The sequence below is a fragment of the Miscanthus floridulus genome, chromosome 11 (assembly GCF_019320115.1).
Source record: "Miscanthus floridulus cultivar M001 chromosome 11, ASM1932011v1, whole genome shotgun sequence".
Classification (NCBI taxonomy): Eukaryota; Viridiplantae; Streptophyta; class Magnoliopsida; order Poales; family Poaceae; genus Miscanthus; species Miscanthus floridulus.
Window position 1 is genome coordinate 60,722,647 of NC_089590.1, and position 23,499 is coordinate 60,746,145.

A 23,499-nucleotide genomic window follows, 5' to 3' on the forward strand; every position below is an offset into this window, starting at 1 on the left:
GATTGTCAACATATAACGAGAACCACCAAAAGAAAGCTTGCGAGACAGTCCCCATAAATCAGAATGCACATAATCAAGAATACCTTTACTTTTATGTGTAGAGATATTAAATGACACCCTCTTGTGTTTGTCAAACACACAATGCTCACAAAACTTCAACTTACTGATGCTATGTTCATCAAGAAGTCATCTCTTGCACAATTCATGCAAGCCTTGCTCACTCATATGTCCAAGACGCTTATGCCAAAGATCAGTAGCATTAGAATTAGATGATGAATTGGAAATTACAGTGGCATCACCTGTAATTGTAGTACCACGAAGACGGTATAAATTTGGAGATTTCAATTCACCTTTCATAACAATAAGAGAACCTTTTGATACCTTTAAAACTCCATCTCCACTGGAGTACTTGTACCCTTTAGCATCAAGAGTACTGAGAGAAATAAGATTCTTGCTCATGCTTGGAATATGCTTAACGTCAGCCAAAGTTCTGACAATGCCATCATGCATCTTAATCTGAATGGATCCAATACCAACAATATCAAGTGGACTGTCATCACCCAATCTAACAGAACCTCCACCTTGGAGTGAATCATAGGTCACAAACCAATCTCTATTAGAGCATATATGAAAAGAAGCAGCGGAATCAAGAATCCATTCATCATCACTATTAGCACATCCAGCAAAAGCAACAAGCGAATCACCATCGGAATAATCTGCCTTAGAAGCAGCAACAGAAGCATTACCTTCATCATTGGGTTTACCTTTCTCTTTATATGTGCCAGTTCTCTTCTCTTTATTCTTCAATTTCAAACAATCCTCGATAAAGTGATTATCCTTCTTGCAATACTTGTAGAATTTATCACCTCTACCTCGAGACTTTGATCGGCCTTTGTAACGATTAGAACTTTTGCCTCTATTGCCATTATTTGATTTATTTTCTGTCCTCCCACGAACAGACAACGCTTCTCCTTTGGAAGCAGAACCTTCAGAAGACACCATCAATTTCATCTTTTCCTTAGCATGCAACGCCTCACAGACCTCATCAAGAGTTAGTGTATCATGGCTATATAATAAAGTATCTCTGAAGTTTGAAAAAGAACTAGGCAAAGAGCACAAAAGAATCAGACCCAAATCCTCATCATCATATTCTACCTCCATAGCTTGTAGATCAGAAACGATCTCCTTGAAGACCGTCAGATGGTTAATCACAGAACCACCCTCTTGCAACTTGTGCGAATACAACTTCATCTTCATATGCATCTTGCTTGTCAAATCCTTAGACATGCAAATTGACTCTAACTTGAGCCATAGAGCAACTGCAGTTTTCTCCTGCAGACAATCTTGCAATATATTATTTGAAAGATGAAGCTAAATTTGAGTCAAGGCCTTACGATCCTTTTTCTTTTCATCATCCGTCCAAGATTTGGAATCCTTGTTACCAAATTTATCAAGAGCATCATCAACATCAGCCTACATAAGAATAGCTCTCATCTTGACTTGCCATAATGCGAACCTTGTATCACGATCTAGTTGAGGAATATCATATTTCACTGAAGACATGGTGAAGAAATAATAGCAATAACCAAAAGAATAATAATCTGTAGAAATATAGGCGTAACCCTAGCAAAACCTACAGCCTGGTACACTTGATGTGTACGAATAGCAAAAAATAATTGCCAAAGAAATCCTCTGGTACGCTTTCTGTGTGCACGTAGCAAAAAAATCACCAAATCTGAATTTTCAACTCACGAGAACAAACCTCAATCTGATCCTGATCACTTGGGTTGGCGTGCGACAGCAGCAAATCAATTTCACCTGCACCGCCGCACGCAAGGAACAGCGGCAGCTTTTCTTCTCTACCTCTGGACACGGCGTCAATTTTCTTGGCCAGAATACACAGCGGCGGCAGCGGACAGCAGCAGTAGCAGATCTCTGCCGAAAGCAGGAACCAATAACACACGGTGGCAGATTGATTTACCTCCTGAGAACAGCGGCAACAGCAGAAGACCAGATCGACCTCTGCACAGCGGCGACGGCCCTGATTTTGTACTCTGTAGATCACAACAGGAACAGACAACCGCCTCCACCTCCAACTCGAACTCGGACGAATCAGACTCCGCCTTGGACTCGATGCAATAGCGTTGAATTGCCGATTGAACTCGGCACGGAAAACACTGAACTAAAGATAATCCCGACGGCGGCGTGATGAATAGGGTGAAACCCTAACCTTATTTTTTTCAATCTCGTGTCTGGCTCTGATGCCACTTGTTAGTAAATAATGCAAATCAAGATCGAACACGAGACACAGATTTTTACGTGGAAAACCCTTGCGGGAAAAAACCACGGGCGCCAACCGGCGATCTTCACTATATGGAGAGAGTTTACAGAACACAGGGAATACAATGAGTCGTCAGCTCTTCCCGTGCGGCTTACAAGATGTATTTAAATAGGACGGACTGACTGTAGTCAAATACGGAAATAAATCCGCTAATAAACATGACCAAACCGTGGGCCCTCCAGGCGTCCCCACAAGACCAACGTTATAATTCGGATCATATTCCAATACCTTGTTTAGTTTCAAAAAGTTTTTCCAAAAAGTGCTACAGTAGCCATTACATCGAATCTTACGATACGTGCATAGAGCATTAAATGTAGACGGAAAAAAACTAATTGCACAGTTTGGTTGGAAATCGCGAGACGAACGTTTTGAGCCTAATTAGTCCATGATTAAACATTAATTACTAAATAAAAATGAAAGTACTACAGTAGCCAAATTCCTAAATTTCACCCAACTCAACAAGGCCTCATAACTCACACGTGTGTTTGATGTTTTCACAGCTTGTCAAAACTTGTCAGAGAATATCTGGCTAATGTTTGGATAGCTTCCATATAGGCCTTGTTTAGATTGCAAGTTTTTGTAACCCAAATTTTTCTAACCACCAGGGGTTAGAAAGTTTTCATCCAACTCAGAATTCCAACTCTTTGCATTGCAATAAATAAGCTTGGTCAAAGATAGAACTGCCCCTATTTATTCAAAGATTTGCATGTCCCATGCATGCTACTGCATCCTATACATTGCATGCATATGACACACACACAAAACAGTTTGCAAGCACTAACAGACCCACAGATTATTACAGTCCACAAGCAACATTATTACAACTTCTCAGCAAATAAAGCTAAAATACAAGTCCTCCACAAGCAACATTATTACAAGTTCTCAGCAATTACAAATGAAATACAAGTCCTCACAACCTATTGTACAGGTGCTCCGCCATATAATCACGAAACTCATTCATCTATGCACGATCTTCGCTGTCAGGGGCATCAACAGTTTTAGGTTGATCAAACGAGGCCTCTGGCGGCACATAGGAAACATTTTCATCTACCAGCCCAAAGTCAACATCGTTGAGGCCACTCAATCTTATGAAGTTATGCAAAGCCATACAAGCAACTATAATCTTTGTTTGCGTTCTAGCAGGATAGCAAGGGATTTGCAACAATATGCGCCACTTCATTTTCAAAACTCCAAATGCCCTTTCAATGACATTTCTAAGCGATGAATGGGCATAATTGAATATCTCTTTTTTACCTCGTGGTTCTACGACGTTTTGGAAGTCTTGAATATGGTACATGGTTCCCTTGTACGGAGCCAGGTATCCTAGACAGTTTGCGTACTCGGAGTCCACGACATAGAACTTCCCTACAGCAGCACGTACCTGTAAGTGTTAAATACTTCAATTAGAAATGTCAAATGTACTAACAGTTAGGTGGCTACCTTCGGGTGGGTGAGGAAAGTCATCCTTCCATGTAGTCATGGCATCATCGAACACTCTCATGTCATGAGCAGAGCTAGGCCATCCCGCAAGGACAAATGTAAAAATCATATCAAAGTCACAAGCAGCCATGACATTCTGTGTTGTCAGGCCCTTGCGACACAAGTGCTGTATAAACTTATCAGCAGGCACTACACAAGGCATGTGACTGCCATCTATAGCTCCTATGCAGTCCTCGAATTTAGGATAGAACCGATGGTTCATCACCCTTCGATGCCTTGTCCTAAATTCTGGGTCCCTAGGTTTAATGATATCGTCCGCATACTTGATCACACACTTGAGCACTCTATAGAACATCGAGTGGACGGTGCCTAGTGATCTCTCAAATCTGTCCTCGGCTTGCCTAACTAACTATGAAGCACCTAGAATCCAGAGGAACATCCCTAAAGCCTCAATAGAGGTGGACTTCTTTGTGTCTCTCAGGCCATACTCAGTTTTTAACAGATTATGCAAACTATAGAACATATCTGGGGTCATTAAACATGTTGTAGCAGGATGTTTCATCGCGTAGCTTCTGTTCTACCCATTCCAACCCACTCATCTTTGGCACCCTGTAGTCTGCCCTATTGTAGTACTTGTCAAGGTGCATGGCATACTCAGAATACATACCATATATCAATGCAATTTCGTCGTCATCATCTTCTACCAACATGGCAAAAAAATCCTCCTCCCACTGCTGCTTCCTATCATCATCATCATCCAGCGCTGCACCAGGTTGTTGAGGTTCCTGGTACAAATGAAGTGTTGTCAGTACATATTCCAATAACCAAACATAATGATGCACCCTAACCTTAGCACATGTAACCAACTCTCACATTCACACAGCACACATCCATTGTACCACATTACTTAAACATTCATCAACCGAGCAACAACACAATAAAGTTCACAACAACAAATGGTTCATGCCACAGGTTAACACACACAAACACACACACACACAGGTGCATGCATTGATTAGAGGGTCTAGTTGCCGACCCTAGCGAGGTGGTCAAGGAGGACTTTTCTTCCTTCTTCATCTGTGTCCTCAAAGGTGTCCATGTCAGATTCAGAACGGGCTAATTTGAGGACTCCAACCCACAAGTGATGATTTCCCATAGTTGCCACCAAATCTTTGGCCATCTGTATCACTTGCTTCCTCTTGGCTTTCTTTGCTTCCTCCTTGTCATCCTCTTTTTTCTGCCTATCGGCCTAGATTTGGGATTGTCATGCAGCCTTGTTCTCCATCATGATGTTCAAATGCCTCATGTTGCTCTGCATTTGACGAAGTGCTGGGCTCTTGGACTTCTTCCTAGGACTGGTACCAGTGCTGTGAGTGCTCATGCTGCTAAAGCTCCTCTTGCTGCCACTGCTGTGTGGAGTGCTGTGTGGAGTGCCGTTGTCGCCATCTTCATCTTCGTCACTACTAATGTACTGTGGCCCATTGCGGCCGCCAGGAACATATGCGCTCTCCCCTGTGACTGCTACGCCTTGGAACATCTTGTCTATTTCTGGGAGGTACTCAGGAAGCCCATCCTTCATCTTCTGGCACTCCTTGTCCTGGAATGTAGCAAAGAGGTTATCAGAAAGCGTACGAAGATAACTTAGGAGTTGTGGACACCTAAGAATAAGGTGTACCTCGCTATTCTCCTCCCACCATTCATCGGTAGCATCGACAGAACCATCAGCAGAACGGCCCAATCCTATGCTCTTGTGCTGTAGCTTCTATATGGCTGACCATTCCCTCTTCAGTTCTCAGACCTTACTGCCAAAGGTTACGTTGTCATGAACCAACTTTGTCGCTTTAAAGTACTCCTCTGTGATATTTTTCCAACCCCACTTGCTCATCTGACCCCTATTGCAGTAGCCGAGGTCAATCTGCTCACAGTACAACTTACAGAAGACCTTAGTGTGCAAAGGACTCCACTTTGCCCTGTCAAGCCGGCTCTAAAATAATGCATAACCTAATTGCCTTAATAACCAGAGGCAACCATATGGAAACTGATACTGAAATTATCATGATAAGCAGAACATACATATGCATTCAAAGTTGTATTACTAAGTATGTTGTAACATTTTGTAATATGCATTGCATGTGATAAGTAAAAAAACTAGCCATGACAATTTGACAATTGTGTTCTGGGAATCGATCTGTACCGGGACTTGAGGAGGAGGCAAGTTGTCGTCGGCAGGCGGTTCCTGGCGGCGGCGTGCACCGTGGCCCCTGGAACCGCTAGCGCCGCCAGATGCGGAGCCACATTGACGAGGAGGGACGGCACCGGCACCACCGCTACCAGAGGCCCCGCGAGGCGGGCGAAGGCCCAGTGAACCCCTGCCGTTGAGTGAAGGCACGCACACAGCAGGGGGGCAAAACTGCCGCTGCCGTCGTCTTGAGCCCCGGACTGCAGGATTCCCTGGTAGGCGTGCATGTCCGCCCAGGACTGCCTGCCGTTGAGGTCGAGCGAATCCAGCCTCAGCTAGCTAGGGGTGGGGTTGCTCGAAGACGGGAAGCCAGGAGGCGGCGTGCCGGCGGAGGTGTGCGCACCGGAGGCGGAGAACGACGGCGGCTGGGACAGGAAGTCCCTGGTGTGGCCCGCCGTCGCCGAAGCCGGAGTTCAAGGCGCCGTCGCCGTAGCCGGAGTTCAAGCCGCCAACGCCGTAGCCGGAGTTCAAGCCGCCGCCTAAGCCGGAGGCGTAGCCGTCGTCGTTGAACTGGTGGCCGTCGTTGCCGTCCCCGTTGAACCCCTCCATAGCGCACGACGGGTAGAAGGACGCCGGATCTCGACGAGGATGGGGTGGATCTCACTCAGGACGGCGTGGATCTGGCGTAGGAGAGAGCGGCGGCGGCGGTGCTATATGGCGTCTGCTGCGGCTAGGGTTTCGAAGGTGAGAGGAGCTGATGCTGGTGAAAGGATAAGGGAGAGGGAGATGGTGTGTATTGTGGTGAAGGACGGTAGATCTGGACGAACGGCGGGGGAGGAGAGAACGGCGACGGCGGAGGGAGACAGCGGCGGTGCGGGGAGAGCGAGCTGGGGGAGAGTTGGGGGAGACAGCGGCGCGGGGTTCAGGGGTATAGGGCGTCCAGTGTGCGCCCCGAGGCTGGGCCCAAAAATTTTCCACCCCAGCCCAAATTTTTTTCAGCCAGCCCGTTTATATTCCAAATTCAAGATGTTAGAAAAACTTGCAATTTGGGCCACATCTAAACAAGGCCATAGTAGTATGTCACAGCTCACAGGTTGGCTTGTTGTGATGATCCATTTTAATATTAAGAGTGTACCTGACATTAATGAAGAAACATCTCTGCGTTTATGATAATTTAAGTTTAGACTATTCGAATGCAAAAAAAAAACATAGGAGTCCAGCTCGCGCTCGAGCTCTTGCCTCGTCTTGCGGTAGAGATTTGCATCGTCCGGCTACTGAAGACGCTTATTTGCCTTTCCCTTCAGCTGGTACGCAAAATCGATCGGCTATTTGAGTCTTTTATTGGACAACATTTTTTTTGCCACGCAAACCACTGTTGAAGACGTATTTTGCGTTTACGTTTCGTTACAGGAGACGGTCTTATATCAACCTATCAGTACAGTGGTAGATCACGCAACATAGGAGTACTTATATTATTATAGATATATAAGGGTGCGTCCAAACTTCCCTTTAGCCGAGTTTAAGATGACAGGAACAGCCATCTCACGGCCAACAGCCCAACACCGGACGAAAAACACGACCAGAATTCCTCTCCTTGGAGGGCTATACGACTAGTAGTACTACCAAAAAGGTCCAAACGCCAGCCACGAAATCCGAGTGGCGCCGGGACGCAGCGAGCCCAGCCACCAGGCAAATGCGGCGAAGGCACTGAAGAAGCCATACCACCGCTGTAGCCGTAGGCTGTCGCCACGACCATCGACCCACGCCGGCGCGCGCACTGCTGCTGTCTGCGGTCTGTGACTCTGTGCTCTGCCACTGCCACGCCCCTGTCCTCGGGGGGTAGTGCGGCGGCATGGCGGGCGGTGGTGGAGGAGGAGGAGGGCCGGGGCCGGGGCCGGGGCGGGTGAAGGCGGGGAGCCGCCCGCCGTGGGTCGGGCTGGCGGCGGCGGTGTGGGTGCAGGTAGCGGCGGGGAGCGCCTACGTGTTCCCGCTCTACTCGCGCGCCATCAAGGAGGCGCTCGGGTACAACCAGCAGGCGCTCACCATGCTCGGCGTCGGCAACGACGTCGGCGAGAACGTGGGGCTCGTCCCGGGGGTGCTCGCCAACCGCCTCCCGCCCTGGCTCATCCTCGTCATCGGCTCCGCCTGCGCCTTCTTCGGCTTCGGCACGCTCTGGCTCGCCGTCACCAAGACCGTCGCCATGCCTTACTGGGTGGTACGCTCCCCTACCTCCCTTTGTTTCCGTCCTTTTTCCCCTATTGCGCCGATCTAGCTCCTGACACGTGTGCTTGGTTCGCATGCTATTTTGGGCTGTTTGTCATTGTTTTGCTTGATTCGACGAGTGCTCGATGTCGATGCCACGGGGAATGGCTGAACGAGCTAGTTGGGGCTTAATTCTTAGTTAGCTGTTCAACCTTCTATTTTCGAGTTTGATTAAAAACAAAATCTATTTAGTGCTTTTTTAATCTTTTTTGCTATTAATTTCGGTAGCAAATGTAGTTTAAAGTCGTGTTCATTGAACAATTCCGTGGTGTTAGCCTGTCATACGTTCGGGAGATATTTTATGCCTTTTTGTTTCAAGCGAGTCATTGTGTCCACACTCCAGACGTGCATTGCATAATTGACAGTAAAACCTGCACATATTTCCTGTTTTCAAGTTGGCTGAAGCTAAATGATATGAAGGTTTTCTTTGCTGCAGTCACTTACATTTTATTAGAATGCTGGTTTTGGTCCATATGTTGCTTATTCATGCATGCTTTGACCAATCATTTCTGCAAGTGGAAGGAATTTGGTTTCAGTGACCGACCACAGAATAAATCCTGACACGTGTGCTTCCCTTAGATGCTATTTTGGTCCATTTGTCTCCTGCGCCCTGCTTCATGCCACGACGGATGGATGAGCTGATTCGAGGCTTGGGGCCTATATATAATCATTTGTCCTTCAAGTGTCCAATGTCTACTTTCCTTGATTAAAGCATTCCGGTTTCTATTTTTACCATTCTTGTTATCCTCTTTAGGTAATTTTGCGATAAAATCTAGCATCAATTGTGTTGGAGGAGCAAATTTCGTGGGCATAGCTGGTATAATTTAATGAGATAATTTATGCATTGTTGTTTCAGTTAAGTAATTCATTGTGTCCGCATGTGCATATCAATTAATTATTTAATTGTGTGATTGATGTTGATGTGGCTATATATTTTCCCTTTCCGAGGTGTCTTGAAGCTGAATATGATATGAAAAATTTCCTTACTGCAACCATATTGAATTCATGTTTTGGTCATAAGCTCGCTTGTTGGTGCTTTTGGCCAATCCTTTCTGCCAGTGGAAGGAATGGCCTCACTGGTGTACCTACGTAGCAAATCCGGAATTTAATTTTGTTGAATTCATCAATTCCTTATTTCTTCTGGCATGCCTGTTGCTTTGAACACTGATGGCTGCCTGTGGATGGATAGTTCTAGTGCCTTATGATTGTCACATACACAGCCGGCCTTGTACCATTGTACTCTTGTGCTTCTTTCTCTTAATATAGTGATGAGACGCAGCTCTCCTGTGTGTTCGAGATCAATTCCTTGTGATGTATTCCCACCCCCAGTAGTTTGATTCACAGATCTGATACAACTATATGAGTGTGATCTTTATTGGTACCGTGTTTCGGTAAGATTGTAAATTGAACTTCTATTACCACAAAGATCTGAAGTTGACTTCAATTATTATGTTTTATTAGATTGTCTGCAATGCACTTTTATACTTTAGCCCAACTTGGGTCTTAGCTTACAGCTTTAGAAAAGATTAGTGAGCCTGGTAAAACTACACATTGTAATTATTCATACAAAAACTGTGGTTATTGCTGGTCTCTAACTCTGGAACGCATACTAGTGTTGGCGTAGATCACCAGATCACAGGTAATTTGAAGGATAACTTGGCCTGTGGCCTTCTATTGAATTGCAAAATACAAGACAGTTGAATTGTACAAGTGGTTCCCCCCCCATGTGCTCTTATAGGCCAGGGGTTTATCCCAGGGAATATTCTAACTACCTAATGGTAGATGCTTTAGGAAACTTGGCTGTCAAGGTGTTTATCAACTTCACCACCAAGGCAAGCCCTACCAACCACATTAGGACTGAAATGTAAATGCTGGAAAACATGAACACTAGGCTAACTACTGACAATTCTCCCCTTTAGCCTTGTGGTCCTCGGAAGTGATTTGCTTGAGCCCAATTCTTCCCCTCATCTCTTCAAATTTTGATCTTCCAAGAGACTTGGTTAGAATGTCAGCCAGCTGATCAGTGGTGGATATGTGATCAGCCCTGATACTTCCATCTTCCAAGCAGTTTCTGATGAAGTGATACTTGATTCTGATGTGCTTACTGCGCTCATGAAAGACTGGATTCTTGGCTAGAGCAAGTGTAGACTTGCTATCAACTTTCAGTTCAACCACTTCCATATTCCTTCCAAGGAGGTCTGCCAGCGGCCTGGATAGCCAAATAGCTTGTGTTGCAGCTGTGGTAGTGGCAATGTACTCAGCTTCACAACTAGATAGAGCCACCACCTTCTGCTTCACTGACTGCCAGCACACAAGATTGCTTCCCAGAAAGAACAGGGTGCCACTAGTGCTCTTGCTGGTGTCAATGTCCCTAGCCAAGTCACTGTCGCAGTACACAACAAACCTTGCTCTCCCTGGAGCCTTAGTGTAGTGCAGGCCAAACTCCAGAGTACCAGCCACATATCTCAGGATGTGCTTGATGGCAGCTTGGTGCTTTGCAGTCGGCCTCTCCATGAATCGACTGACAAAGCCTACTGAGAAGGCTAAGTCAGGTCTTGTGTGGACCAAGTAGCGCAAGCTGCCCACCAATCTTCTGTATTGGGTAGGATCAACTTCTGCAGCCGTGCTCTGCCTGCTCAACCTCAGCCGCTCCTCCATTGGTGTATGGGCGGGGTTGCAGGCATCCATACTTCCTAGCTCAAGGATCCTCTTGGCATAATGGGTTTGCCTCAGAGTGATCCCAGCTGGATCTTGGTGTACTTCGACCCCCAGGTAGAAGGACAGGAGGCCGAGGTCGCTCATGTCGAAAACCTTCTTCATCTGAGCCTTGAAACCTTCTATGGCTTGAGCGCTGGCACCGGTGATGATCAAGTCGTCAACATAGACGCCGATCAGCAGCAGCTCCTCCCCTGTTCCTCGCCTGTACATCGCGGCTTCATGGTCGCTTTGCTGGAAACCCATCTCCTTGAGGGTGGCGTCCAGCTTGGCGTTCCAAGCTCGCGGAGCCTGCCGTAGGCCATACAAAGCCTTGCGCAGACGGTACACCAACTTCTCCTTCCCGACAACGGTGAAGCCAGGCGGCTGCTTCACGTACACCTCCTCCTTGAGGTCGCCGTTGAGGAAGGCCGATTTAACGTCCATGTGGTAGACACGCCATCCTTCTTAGGCCGCCAGCGCGAGGAGGACTCGGACGGATTCCATGCGCGCCACGGGAGCAACGCGTCGTCGAAGTCGATCCCTTCCTGCTGGACGAAACCCCGCGCCACCAAGCGCGCCTTGTACTTGGTCACCGCGCCCCGCTCGTCCTTCTTGAGCTTGTAGACCCACTTCAGGGTGATGGGCCGGTGACCGGGAGGAAGCTTCACAAGCTCCCACGTGCGGTTCTGCTCAACCGCCTTGATCTCCTGCTCCATGGCGGCCTGCCAGGCAGGATCGCCTTCAGCCTCCGCGAAGTTGGCCGGCTCACCGGCGTGCGTGAGGTGAAGCTCGGCGAAGAGACGTGAAGCCGACGGCAGTGTGGGCGCGTCCCCGATGATGTTGGGCATGGTTCGGTACCGCAACTGCTCGCCGTCGTAGAAAGCGTCAAGGCGATCATCGTCGTCCTCGAGCGGTGACGCGAACTCAACTGGGTCCGCCTGCTCGGTCTCCGCTGCTGGTGAAGCAGAGGAGGCCGGTGGATCGTGCTCCCCTGGAGCTGGTGACGGCGTGCGCGACGGAGCTCCGTCTGCGTCGACTCCCCAGAACTCGATGTCGAAGTCGCTGGAGGCGGAAGCAGACGTCCCGGCGGCCGAATTGGACCAATCCCAGCCGCGCCCTTCATCAAACACCATGTCGCGGCTCACCTTGACGCGTCCTGTCGCCGGATCGAGGACCCGGTAGGCCTTGGCACCCTCGGCGTAGCCGATGAAGACCCCAGCCTTGTCGCGGTCGTCGAGCTTGCGCAGCTGCCTGAGCTCCCTTGTGTAGGCAACGCAGCCAAATGTACGCAGATAGCTCACCGCCGGCGCTCGTCCGTGCCAGGCCTCATAGGGGGTCTTGCCTTGCAAGCTTCTTGTCGGCGCGCGGTTGAGCAGATGCACCGCCGTCATCACCGCCTCCCCCCAGAATTTGGTCGGCATGGACCTCTGCTTCAGGAGCGCGCGTGCGGTTGCCACGACCGTCTGATTGCGCCGCTCCACCACACCGTTCTGCTGCGGTGAGTGTGGTGCAGAGTAGTGCCGCTTGACTCCTTCGGCGGCGAAGTACCGCGCCAGCTCGCCGATGGTGAACTCTCCTCCATTGTCGGTCCGCAGCACCTTGAGCTCACGGCCGGTCTCCTTCTTTGCTTCGGCCTTCACCCGCTTCACGGCATCCGCAGCAGCATCCTTGGTCGGCAGAAGCACCGCCCACATGAAGCGGGTGGCGTCGTCCACCATCAGCAAGAAGTAGCGGCGCCCTCCTGGCGTCGCCGGCGTCACCGGCCCGCACAAGTCGCCGTGGACGAGGTCCAGGGGCGCCTGCGCGCGGTACTGCGCCTGCTGCAGAAACGGCTTGCGGCGGAGCTTGGTGGTGACGCAGGTGTCGCAGACTTGCTCCGCATGCTTGATCACTGGCATCCCCCTCACCATCTCCTGCTTGCCGAGCTGGTGCAGCGCCTCGAAGCTGAGATGCTCGTAGCGCTCATGCCACCTCCACGACTCGTCCTCCTTCCTGGCTGCAAGACACACCGGCTGCGCGGCCTCCAAGTGCAGGATGTACAGCCGACTGGGCCCGCGATGTACCTTGGCGAGAAGACGACCATGCCGGTCCTAGATACGGAGCACTCCATGATCAATCTCCACCCTGGAGCCTCCTTCGTCGAGCTGCCCCAAACTCATAATCGAGTTCCGGAGCGCTGGGATGTAGAAGACGCCATGGAGGACGCGCTGCTCCCCGTTCTTGGCCTGGAAGACGATGGAGCCGGTCCCCTTGATCTCCACTCGAGACGAGTCGCCGAAACGCACCGTGCCGCGCGCCGTGGTGTCGAGCTCGGCGAAGAGCTCCCGGCGGCCGGTCATGTGATGCGTGGCCCCGCTGTCGAGGGACCAGCCGTCGAGCGCCTCCTCGTTGGCGCTGGTGTTGAGGAAGACACGCGCGCGCGGCTCGTTGATGTCGAGGGAAGCCGTGGCCTTGGAGCAGACGGCTTCGGCCTTCTCGTCGAGCTCGAGGAAGCCGTGGGCGAGGAACAGAGCACCATCATCGTCCTCCGCCTCTGCGACGTGCGCAGCACCGCCACGCCCACCACCGCGCCGTCCACCTCGATCACCTCCAACGCGGTTGCCTCCTTCGCGGTCACCACCACCGCGATCACCTCCAACGCGGTTGCCTCCTCCGCCTTGGTTGCCACCGCCGCCGCCGCGGTCACCACCACCACGGCGCGGCTGGCGGCAGTCGCGCGCCCAGTGGCCGCGATCACCACAGTTGAGGCAGGTGTCGTCGTCCGCCCCGCGATCGTCGCCACCGCCTCTGTCTCCTCCGCCGCGATTGCCCTTCCCGCGCTGCTTCTTGCCGCTGCGTGGACGACGTCGCGGTTCCTTGCCTGACGCGGAAGCGGCAGCCTCCTCCTTCTCCTTGGCACGCCACTGCTCCCTTGTCAGCAGCAGACCGCCGATGGCGGCCGGTTCCGCGGCCAGCGCCTCCATGTCGTCCACCGTCTTTAAACGCCCAGACACCTCGATGGTGAGGTCCTGGAAGTCGAGAAGCGTCTCGATGGCGATCCGGAGCTGGGCGTACTTCGGCGGCACGGCGCGCAGGAGCCTCTCCACCGCGCGCTCTTCATCGATGTCGTTGTCGCCGTGGAGAAGGAGCTGCTGCTTCAGGGCCATCAAGCGAAGAGTGAAGTCCTCGATCTGCTCACCCGGACGGAAGGCGAGCTTCTCCCAGTCGCTGCGGAGTCGCTGGAGCGTGGCACGGTGCACCCGATCGACGCCGATCCGTGCGGCGGCGATGGAGTCCCAGGCCTCCTTGGCCGATCCCTTCTCGGACAGCGGCATCTGCATCTCCTGCGGCACGGCGGCGATGATCGCCTCCACCGTGCGCCTGTCCTCATGGTACGGCAGGTCCTGGTACTCGATCGCGTCCCAGAGTTGCCGCGCCTGGAGCTTCGGCTTCATGATCGAGGCACACTCATGGTAATTTGACTTGGTGAGCATCGGCTAGGTGGAGCTTGAGCCAGAATCCTTGTATACGGTCTGGATCACCGGCGAGCGGCCCCTGGCCCGTCCGCGGCGGCGATCCTGATCCCGATTGGGCGACCGCGTCTGCCTGCGCTCGCGCTCCGGGCTCCTCCGCGGAAGCGGGCGGCGATCGCGCGCCGAATCCTCCTCCACTAACTCTCGACGCAGAGCCGCGGCCGTGGCGGCCGCGTTCCGAGCTGCTGCTGCTGCGGCCTCCGCGGCCTGCTGCGCCTGTGTGGCTGCGGCCTCTGCCGCGGCCAGACGCTGCGCACATTACTCGGTGGCGGCGGTGGCTGCTGCTGCTCTCTCTGCGGAGGTGGCCATGCCTCTTCCTTTCTCTCAACCCCGAGCTCTGATGCCAATTGTTGGCGTAGATCACCAGATCACAGGTAATTGGAAGGATAACTTGGCCTGTGGCCTTCTAATGTGGGGGGGGGGACCAAATTGACAGTAGTTAGCCTAGTGTTCATGTTTTCCAGCATTTACATTTCAGTCCTAATGTGGTTGGTAGGGCTTGCCTTGGTGGTGAAGTTGATAAACACCTTGGCAGCCAAGTTTCCTAAAGCATCTACCATTAGGTAGTTAGAATATTCCCTGGGATAAACCCCTGGCCTATAAGAGCACATGGGGGGGGGGGGGAACCACTTGTACAATTCAACTGTCTTGTATTTTGCAATTCAATAGAAGGCCACAGGCCAAGTTATCCTTCCAATTACCTGTGATCTGGTGATCTACGCCAACAACTAGAGTGTATGCCTACTGAATCATGCTACGATTGAGGAGTGTTTGTCAATAAAATAATTGAATAAGGATGGAATGTGCATTATCAGCCAAAACCAATATGTTGATGGATAATTATACATACCTAACTGGGAATTTATTGTTTATTTCTCAGAAACTATTGAAGGACTTGATGAGTTACTCTGTCTGGAGATAAAATTGTGGTTGTTAGGCTATTGCATATTGTTCTTTCTGGGAAAAAAAGTAACCCACTCACTTTCATAAAACAACCATAATCTTGTAGAGTCACAAGGTGACCACTAGGAGCTGAAGCCATAATCCTATAATCAAATACAGATTGCATTTAACAGAAAGATGGGAATGGTATTACACCGCTTCAGCTAATAAGCTGTGTTGTTAGCACAATTCAATTACAGTACTAGGCACAATCCAGGCTATAGATGGTTCATGCTTTTGTTATGACTACCTCCCTTATGCACCAGTAGGTCTTTGAATTTGGTTGATGCAGTGGCTGGAGCTTGAGCCACTATGGTTGGTTTCCATGTGTTGCACTGTGTGTCTAGGTGACTCTCCAAAGGTGCTAGTAACTAGTAAGCTCGGTAGTGGCGCTTTGGGAGGGAGCTGGTATGGTATATGGTCGGACTTCTTCCCATCACAGTGCATGCTGAGGTCATGGGTCTCACATTTTTTGCTGAGTGGTCTCCTTAGTCCTCGGTAGGCTGGCTGCCTCCTGCCCCTCCCCTCTACTTGCTCATGTGTTTGTTAGTTCGTCTGGATTTGTCTTGTGGTGTCTTGTTTCCTTAGTGAAATACATGCATGACACGTTCTCTCTCAAAAAAAAAAACTATGTAGGTTCTTCCTTGAAGAATTAACTGCCAAAGAAACGTTGGGTAAGGTACTATGATTTCATTTTGAATGTTGGGAGTTCCTTGTAATGATTGTGGTCTGTTGTTCATTCAAATTTCAAAAGGACCCAAAATTGGACAGTGTGAACTTTTATTCTTCCTGCTGACATATGGACTAGTAAATTAGGTGGGCAAGACACATACATGTCCTGTTGGCTGTGTCCAGTACAGAGAATAGAGCAAAAGAACTCACGAATTAATCAGAGATTCATAATGCAAGACTTAATGCTCACCATATGGCCTATCATGACGATCTTTGTTTGATTTTGCCAATGAAGTTATCTCTTGACATCACAAGTACTTATCTCTTGACATTAGTTTTTGTGAAACCATGTCATTTGTTGCAACATCAGTATGCATTTTTATTTCAGATTGTTTACAAGAGTCCGCTTCTTTTGTTTCCCCTTTTTTCTTGCAGTTATGGATAGCTTTATGTATTGGCACGAACAGCAGTGCATGGTTGGGCACTGCTGCTCTTGTGACCAACATGAGGAATTTCCCTCTCAGCCGAGGCACTGTTGCTGGTCTCATCAAGGGTTATGTTGCTGTTAGTGCTGCTGTCTACACTGAAACGTTTAATGGAATGCTTGGGAATTCACCCACAAATCTTTTGCTGTTGCTTGCGTTGGGGATCCCAACAGCATGTATTGTGGTGATGTATTTTGTTAGGCCTTGCACTCCATCACTGGATGAGGACAACTCAACAGAACACAGTCATTTCATGTACACACAAATCTCAAGTGTGGTTCTTGGAATATACCTTATGGTTGCTACAATACTTGGTGATACTTTAAAACTAAGTCAGGCTGTCACCTATCTTTTGTTTGGTATAATGATACTTTTGCTCCTTGCTCCACTTGCAATACCAATAAAGATGACACTTTATCCAAACAAACAAACAAAGGAAAAGCCCAGCACCCTTGCTCCATCTTATTCAACTGATAGTCTGTCTGGTGCGGACCCAGAGAACTCACAACCACTTCTGGGCAGTGCCTCAACAACATTTGCTACAGGTACCAATGAATCTGATGACAGTACTGATTTGGATCTTCTATTGGCTGAGGGTGAGGGAGCAGTGAATTTGAAAAAGAAAAGAGGGCCAAGAAGGGGGGATGATTTCACATTCCTTGAGGCCTTAGTAAAGGCGGACTTCTGGCTACTGTTTGTTGTTTACTTTTGTGGAGTTGGCACAGGTGTCACTGTTCTCAACAACCTGGCTCAGATTGGAATGTCTGTTGGTGCTAATGACACAACTATTTTGTTGTGCCTCTTTGGCTTCTGCAACTTTGTTGGCCGTATCCTTGGTGGATCTGTCTCTGAACATTTCGTAAGGTAAGCTATATTTAACTTACTCGCAACAACTTTACCTGTACAATTTTCCTTCAATGCATCACTTATTATATTCCATCTTATTTAATCTGAAAGCTGAAGTAGTAAAGGTTGTAAAGCTGATTGCTTCCTACAGTACTGTCATATTTGATATTACTAAACATCCAACAAGCATTACTGAACACTGCAGCTAATTCCCAATGGCATCGATCTCTAACCGCGCCTATTACTTTGCATATGTTTTGAGGACTTAGTCATCCAGAATCGTTTGGATTTACTTTTTTATCTGGAAAATACTAGTCAATCAACCTGTGCTCCAGCATGGCCTAGAATTTTATGTTATATAGCCCTTGTTTAGTTCGCGAAATTGGGAATTTGGGACTACTGTAGCACCTTCGTTTTTATTTGGCAAATAGTGTCCAAACATTGACTAATTAGGCTTAAGACGTTCGTCTCGCAATTTCCCACCAAACTGTGCAATTAGTTTTTCTTTTCATCTACATTTAATGCTCCATGCACGGGCCGCAAATATTCGATGTGACAGGTACTATAGCAACTTTTTGGACTTTAGGGTCCAACTAAACAAGGCGATAATTGTTAAAAGTTTCGTGAATAAATTCAGTACGTACAATCAAATTTGCTTATCTTTACTCTATATCTCTCTATTCATTTCCTAACACAATACACATAGATACTCTATAATGTCTATCAGTTACCAATTACTCTATATGTGTTTTCATATTTTACATTGCACCTCTGTGGATCTTTCATATGTATTTAGTTGAAACTTTAGTTAAGTTGTATGAGCTCTTGTTGCATTCTTTTTTTGACATCATGACTATATATTTTGGCTTTCAACATTTGATTCTATTAGTTGTTGCAAGTTTTTATCCACGTGTTAAGTTGAAACTCTCTTCTATCCATAATTTTCCTTTTTATATTTTATTGAAAAATAGATTCTAGGTCCTAGACTGTACTTTTATTCACTATGATGGCATAAACGGCTGTTTCATCCTACACCACAACACTCAACATGTTGAATTTCCTCTTTTAAAAAACATACGTGCAGGAGTGTTTACAATTAAACTATCAGAATCGATATCCCATAATGTTTAAATAAAAATGTATACATTTATCTGGAGTAACAACTTATAAAATTTTACCTAGGCTTCCTCGCATCATATATAATTTTAAATGAATTACCTAATTGGTATGTGATTTGTTAAGGGAATGTATTTTTCACAATATTAAAATAAATATTGCATTGGTATTTGGTTTGTTAAGGAAACATATTTTTCATTGCGTTGATATGTGGTTTGTTAAGAAAATATATTTTTAACAATCGCTAAATTATTTAAATAAGGCTTTGTTTCGGAGGGCGTTTCCTAAAATGGTTTCGGAATCTTTTGCCCTATAGTGTGGAGCGTTTTTTCTCTCTTCCCAAAAATAAACTAGAAGCCGATGAATCCAGAAAACTGGCTTCACTAGCTATGGTTCCTTCAGGCACTGTAGCAGGGAATCGGATGATAGAAGGCTTGCCAAACATGCCCTAAAAATATTCATCCTAATGTTTGCATATTTACTTGGTTGTGGCACATACTACCTTCTTCCCAAAAAGAATGCAATTCTAGATGCATTCTTTGTTAAAGTATCTAAAGTTCGACACCAAATAGGTATACTATAAAAATATATCTCATGACAAATCTAATGATACTTATTTGATATCATAAGTTTTAATATGTTTTGTATATAGTTAGTCAAACTTAAGATATTTTAACTTGGTACTGTGCTAGAATTTAATTCTTTTCTAGACGGTGGGAGTAACATTTATGTTTACTTTGATTTTAAGTGTGTAATGTAGAAATATATATGACGTACTTTATGGTTATTTAATTATTTTTCATAATAGCTTATATTGTTATTCAGACGTAAATTTAGTTTATTCTTTATAACGATGGGCAATTTAGATACAAATTAAAGGGGTTACTTTATATTATACTCCCTTCGTTCCAAATTATAAGTTGCTTTGACTTTTTTGACATTGAATTTGCTATGTATCTAGGCATAACTTTGGTCCAGATACATAGCAATTTCGATGTACCTGGAATAGAGGGAGTATTTTATAATGGCAAATTTGGGGGTTTTAAGGGAAAATTTATGGTTACTTTGCATTATCTTGCTTAATGAAAGATAAATTTAGGGTTTCATTTTAAATTATCTTTCATAATGGTAGGGATTGGTAATTAAAATGCAAATTTAGGGATTACTTAAGTATTTTTCATTAGGTCGGGGTCGGTAATTTTTTGGAAAGAGAATAGATCCAATGGCTATCATTGGCAGTGGTGATTAGAGTATACGAAATTAAAGTCCAGATGCTTTTGTTTATTAGGAGAATTTCTGGGATTTATCCTTTTTTTTCTAGCGTGTTTTGTGGGATTTATCTTTTTTCTAGTGTATTTCGTGAGGATTAACATGGAGACTCCATTAGAGGCCTCCAATTAGTAATATATTATTAAGATTAAGATGTCTAAAATCAAGGAGTGCCTACTTAAAAAAAACGGCTAAGACCTGATATTCTGCAGGTCAAGGATGCTCCCTCGTCCTTTCTGGATGATGTGCACACAAATAATCATGGTGGTAACGTTCCTGCTCTTCGCAACTGGTCTTCATAGCTTGATTTATGTTTCAACTACTCTCCTGGGGATATGCTACGGGGTCCAATTTGCTGTCATGATACCAACGGTCTCGGAGCTTTTTGGACTGAAGGACTTTGGGCTAATGTACAACTTCATGCTGTTAGTGAATCCACTGGGTGCATTCTTTTTCTCAGCTCTTCTTGCTGGCTACATCTATGACAAGGAGGCAGCAAGGCAGCACCCAGGTGTGCTGGAGCCTTCCGACTGCTATGGGCCTGATTGTTTCAGATTGACTTTCTATGTCTGTGCCCTCGTGTGTTGCTGCGGTACCCTGTTGAGTGTGCTCTTCATATCGAGGATAAAGCCGGTCTATCAGATGCTCTACGCAAGCGGATCGTTCAGACATCCTCGGAGCCAACAGCAGCTCCACTGATGTTGCATATACACTATACAGTCATGCCAAAAAATATCGAGTTTTGGGAATGGTGGAATCATAATGTTCTGGAGTAAAGTATCTGCTGGATTCCACGTTCCAGTGTTGTATATTGCATTAAGGGCGCTTGATTCGCCCCCCCCCCCCCCCCCCCCTCATTTGGCCCTGTTCGTTTGACTTATAATTCGTACTTTTCAACTTGTTTTTTCAGTCGGAATAATGTTTTTCTCTCACGATAAATCCGTCGGAACAGTGTTTCGCCTTGTTTTTTCAGCAAAACAAACGGGGCCGGAATTCAGCGGGTCATCAATATATGGCAGTTCGTGTGCATCAGCAAGTCTGAGGATGTCATAAAGCGAATGTATCTTCTTTATTCTGTTGTTCTTATACCATGAGTTTCCTCCCTTCAGATGTTGCTGCTGCTTCTATAAAAAAAAATGAACGGTGAAGTGCCTTTTAAATTATGTTTTGGTCCTTGTCATGCTACAACTACCAGGAAACCGAGTTGTGGACTTGTGGTCTAGTGGGACAACTGTAAAGTAACAAGGTAGCCCCTTTATTTTCCCCTTGGTCATTCTGCTTTACTTCATATTGTGACTAAAAGTACGGTTGCAAACGGCGCGGGCTGCGCCGCTAACCCGCTGGACTACCCGCGCCGCAATCCCGCGTAAACCCGCAAGATCGGAGCGGGTTGACGCGGCTTGTGCGCGTAGTGCAACGGCGCCGCATGCCGCAGCGTCCCGCAAACCCGCAGTCTCCCGTGGTCCAACGACCAACGGCGCCGCAACGTTCGCAGACCTAGAGGAAGAGTACTGCGAGCCACGCGCGAGCGCGTCGGATCCATGAAGTGCGGCTACTTCGTCGGACCCGTCTCACTCCCAGCCAGCGGTGGCTGGTGGGCGTGTTCCTGACGCACTGTGGGTCGATAGCTCGCTGCTGGAGGCGGCGGCCACCGGCGTGCCGATGCTGATGTGGCCGCTGGTGTTCAACTAGTTCATCGAGGAGAGGCTGGTGACGGACGTGCTCAGGATCAGGGAGCAGGTCTGGAGCGGGACGCGGAGCACGAGGTACGAGGAGAGGGAGCTCGTGCCGGCGTAGATGCAGGCCATGGCGGCAGAGGCCTCGTCTTGTTCGTCCCCGCCTGGGGGTCATCATCGACCAGGGTCCATGGATGGGTTGGGTTTGCGGTCGGCGTCTCAGCGATGCACAGCGCGGTGTTCTGGATGCGACTCACAAGGTATACGGCGCTACGCGGGCTATTGCAAAGCCCGCAAAAGCAGAGGCATTTATATTTTTACCATTATAAAGATTGACACTCATGCCAAATATCACTCTTAAAATGACACTTATAACTTACCAGACGAGAGAAGTTTTAGTTTTAGATTTACCATATTTGCGCATGTGGCATGTCACGCCAGCTCGACACGCTGTCGCCTAGTCAGCCTGAGCACGTGAAATGTCGTTGCTACCCTTGCCTTGCTCCTCTCTCTCCATCCCCGACAACTGGGTCCCACAGCACCTGTCACTTCTAGGTGGACCCCACTCGTCAGCTTCGTCTTCTAGCTCCAGCATCTAGATGGGTGACAGCCAATTAGCCAATCTATCCAAGGACAGGAAGAGAGGGAGTCACCACTCACGAGTCAAGACAAGACTCCAGAGGTGCTCACATGTCACAAGGAGGGAGCCAAGGAGGATAGTGGTGACTGATGTCCAGCTCCGGACGGGCAGCCGGCGGACGCACAGGCGCACGCCGCACCCGCACAACGGCCAGTGCGGACGCGCCACAGAGCTCGGAGCAGCACGGTGTGAGGAAGGCGAGGAGGAGGCATGCGAGCAGCAGCTCTACCCGCGGCCTCGCCGGCGCGGGCGCGAGCAACTCCCCCACGGCCTCCTCGACGCACGTGTGAGCAGCTCCCCCGCGGCCTCCTCGGTGCACGTGCGAGCAGCAGCTCCGCCGCGGCCTCGCGGGCACGCATGCGAGCAACTCCGCCGCGGCCTCGTGAGCGCGCGGGGAGGGAGGCCGATGTAACCGAACCGACCAATTATACGAAATTAAGTAAGAAAATCAACCGCCAGAGCAGACGATTTAGCAAACTTAAGCCCGTATAACCCGGTAGTCCGTGAAATCCCGAAGGATTTCAAACCAACTCACATACTAGCCAAGATCGTAATAAGTTTAGCGGTCACCATCACATATTACATAAAAGTTCGCATTACAGATACATCAGAGTTTAAACATAGTTATTACAAAACGAGTTCGAATAAAAGTAGCGGAAGCCATTTGTTCAAAACCACACCCACTCACGCGGAGTTCAAATACAGTGCCAGCTAATGATCATCTCCAACAAAAGCATCAGACGAGACTTAAGGAATGACCATGCCCATGGTCCTAAGCATCACCCATCGTAGGATAAAGGCAGTTGATACAGTAGCCGTAATACATCTGCCCATCTGCAATAAGTGAGAATAAAACCCTAAGTACGAGAAGGTACTCAGCTAGACTTACCCGACATAACCGAAAATAAAGTGACACCAAGGATTATGAAGGGCTTTATAGTAGGGTAGCTGACTCATTTGTAAAAAGAGGCATTTTAGCATTTCAAGAACCTTTACAAAAGCATTATTGTCAAGTTAATTATTATTAATCTGTCGACTAGATTTGCACCTATACTAGAGCAAACATGTGATTAAGCAAATAATGATAACCCATGATCATCAACAACTTCCATAATGTCATATTCATTATAACTGTCCAAGTGTTCCATCAACATTACTACGATGAAGTAACTCAAGTCAAGTGCTCACTATCCAGGAGCGATGGCGATTCGAATCGATTCCTAACCAGCTGATGATTTATTCCTTACACAAACCTCACTCACCCGCTAAAGTGAGGTATCGGTCACCGAGTCAACTATCCAGGAATCTCGAGTTTACCAGGAACCACATGTACCCGGGGGCCGACCGACTGCTCTTTGGTCTTATCTTCGCGCTCCTGTGTCCTACCACACCTGCTCCGGTACAGTGCGCTGTGGGCAATCT

At 47.9% G+C, this 23,499-nt stretch overlaps 1 protein-coding gene across 1 annotated transcript; it reads left to right on the forward strand.

Annotated features, from left to right (window-relative positions):
* Nucleotides 1-7,498: 7,498 nt before the first annotated feature.
* Nucleotides 7,499-20,924, forward strand: LOC136490908 (protein NUCLEAR FUSION DEFECTIVE 4-like). Its single transcript, XM_066487111.1, has 3 exons — nucleotides 7,499-8,175; nucleotides 16,481-17,394; nucleotides 19,974-20,924. Exons 1-3 carry the CDS (start codon nucleotides 7,813-7,815, stop codon nucleotides 20,458-20,460), a joined length of 1,764 nt encoding a protein of 587 aa, XP_066343208.1. The 5' UTR covers nucleotides 7,499-7,812; the 3' UTR covers nucleotides 20,461-20,924.
* The last annotated feature ends 2,575 nt before the right edge of the window (nucleotides 20,925-23,499 follow it).

Bases quoted from the DNA above. Each gene is read 5' to 3' on its own strand.
- LOC136490908 (XM_066487111.1), top strand. From the start codon at position 7,813: ATGGCGGGCGGTGGTGGAGGAGGAGGAGGGCCGGGGCCGGGGCCGGGG. The intron at 8,176-16,480 runs GTACGCTCCCCT...TTTTTCTTGCAG, and splicing joins TCGCCATGCCTTACTGGGTG to TTATGGATAGCTTTATGTAT. The intron at 17,395-19,973 runs GTAAGCTATATT...GATATTCTGCAG, and splicing joins GTCTCTGAACATTTCGTAAG to GTCAAGGATGCTCCCTCGTC.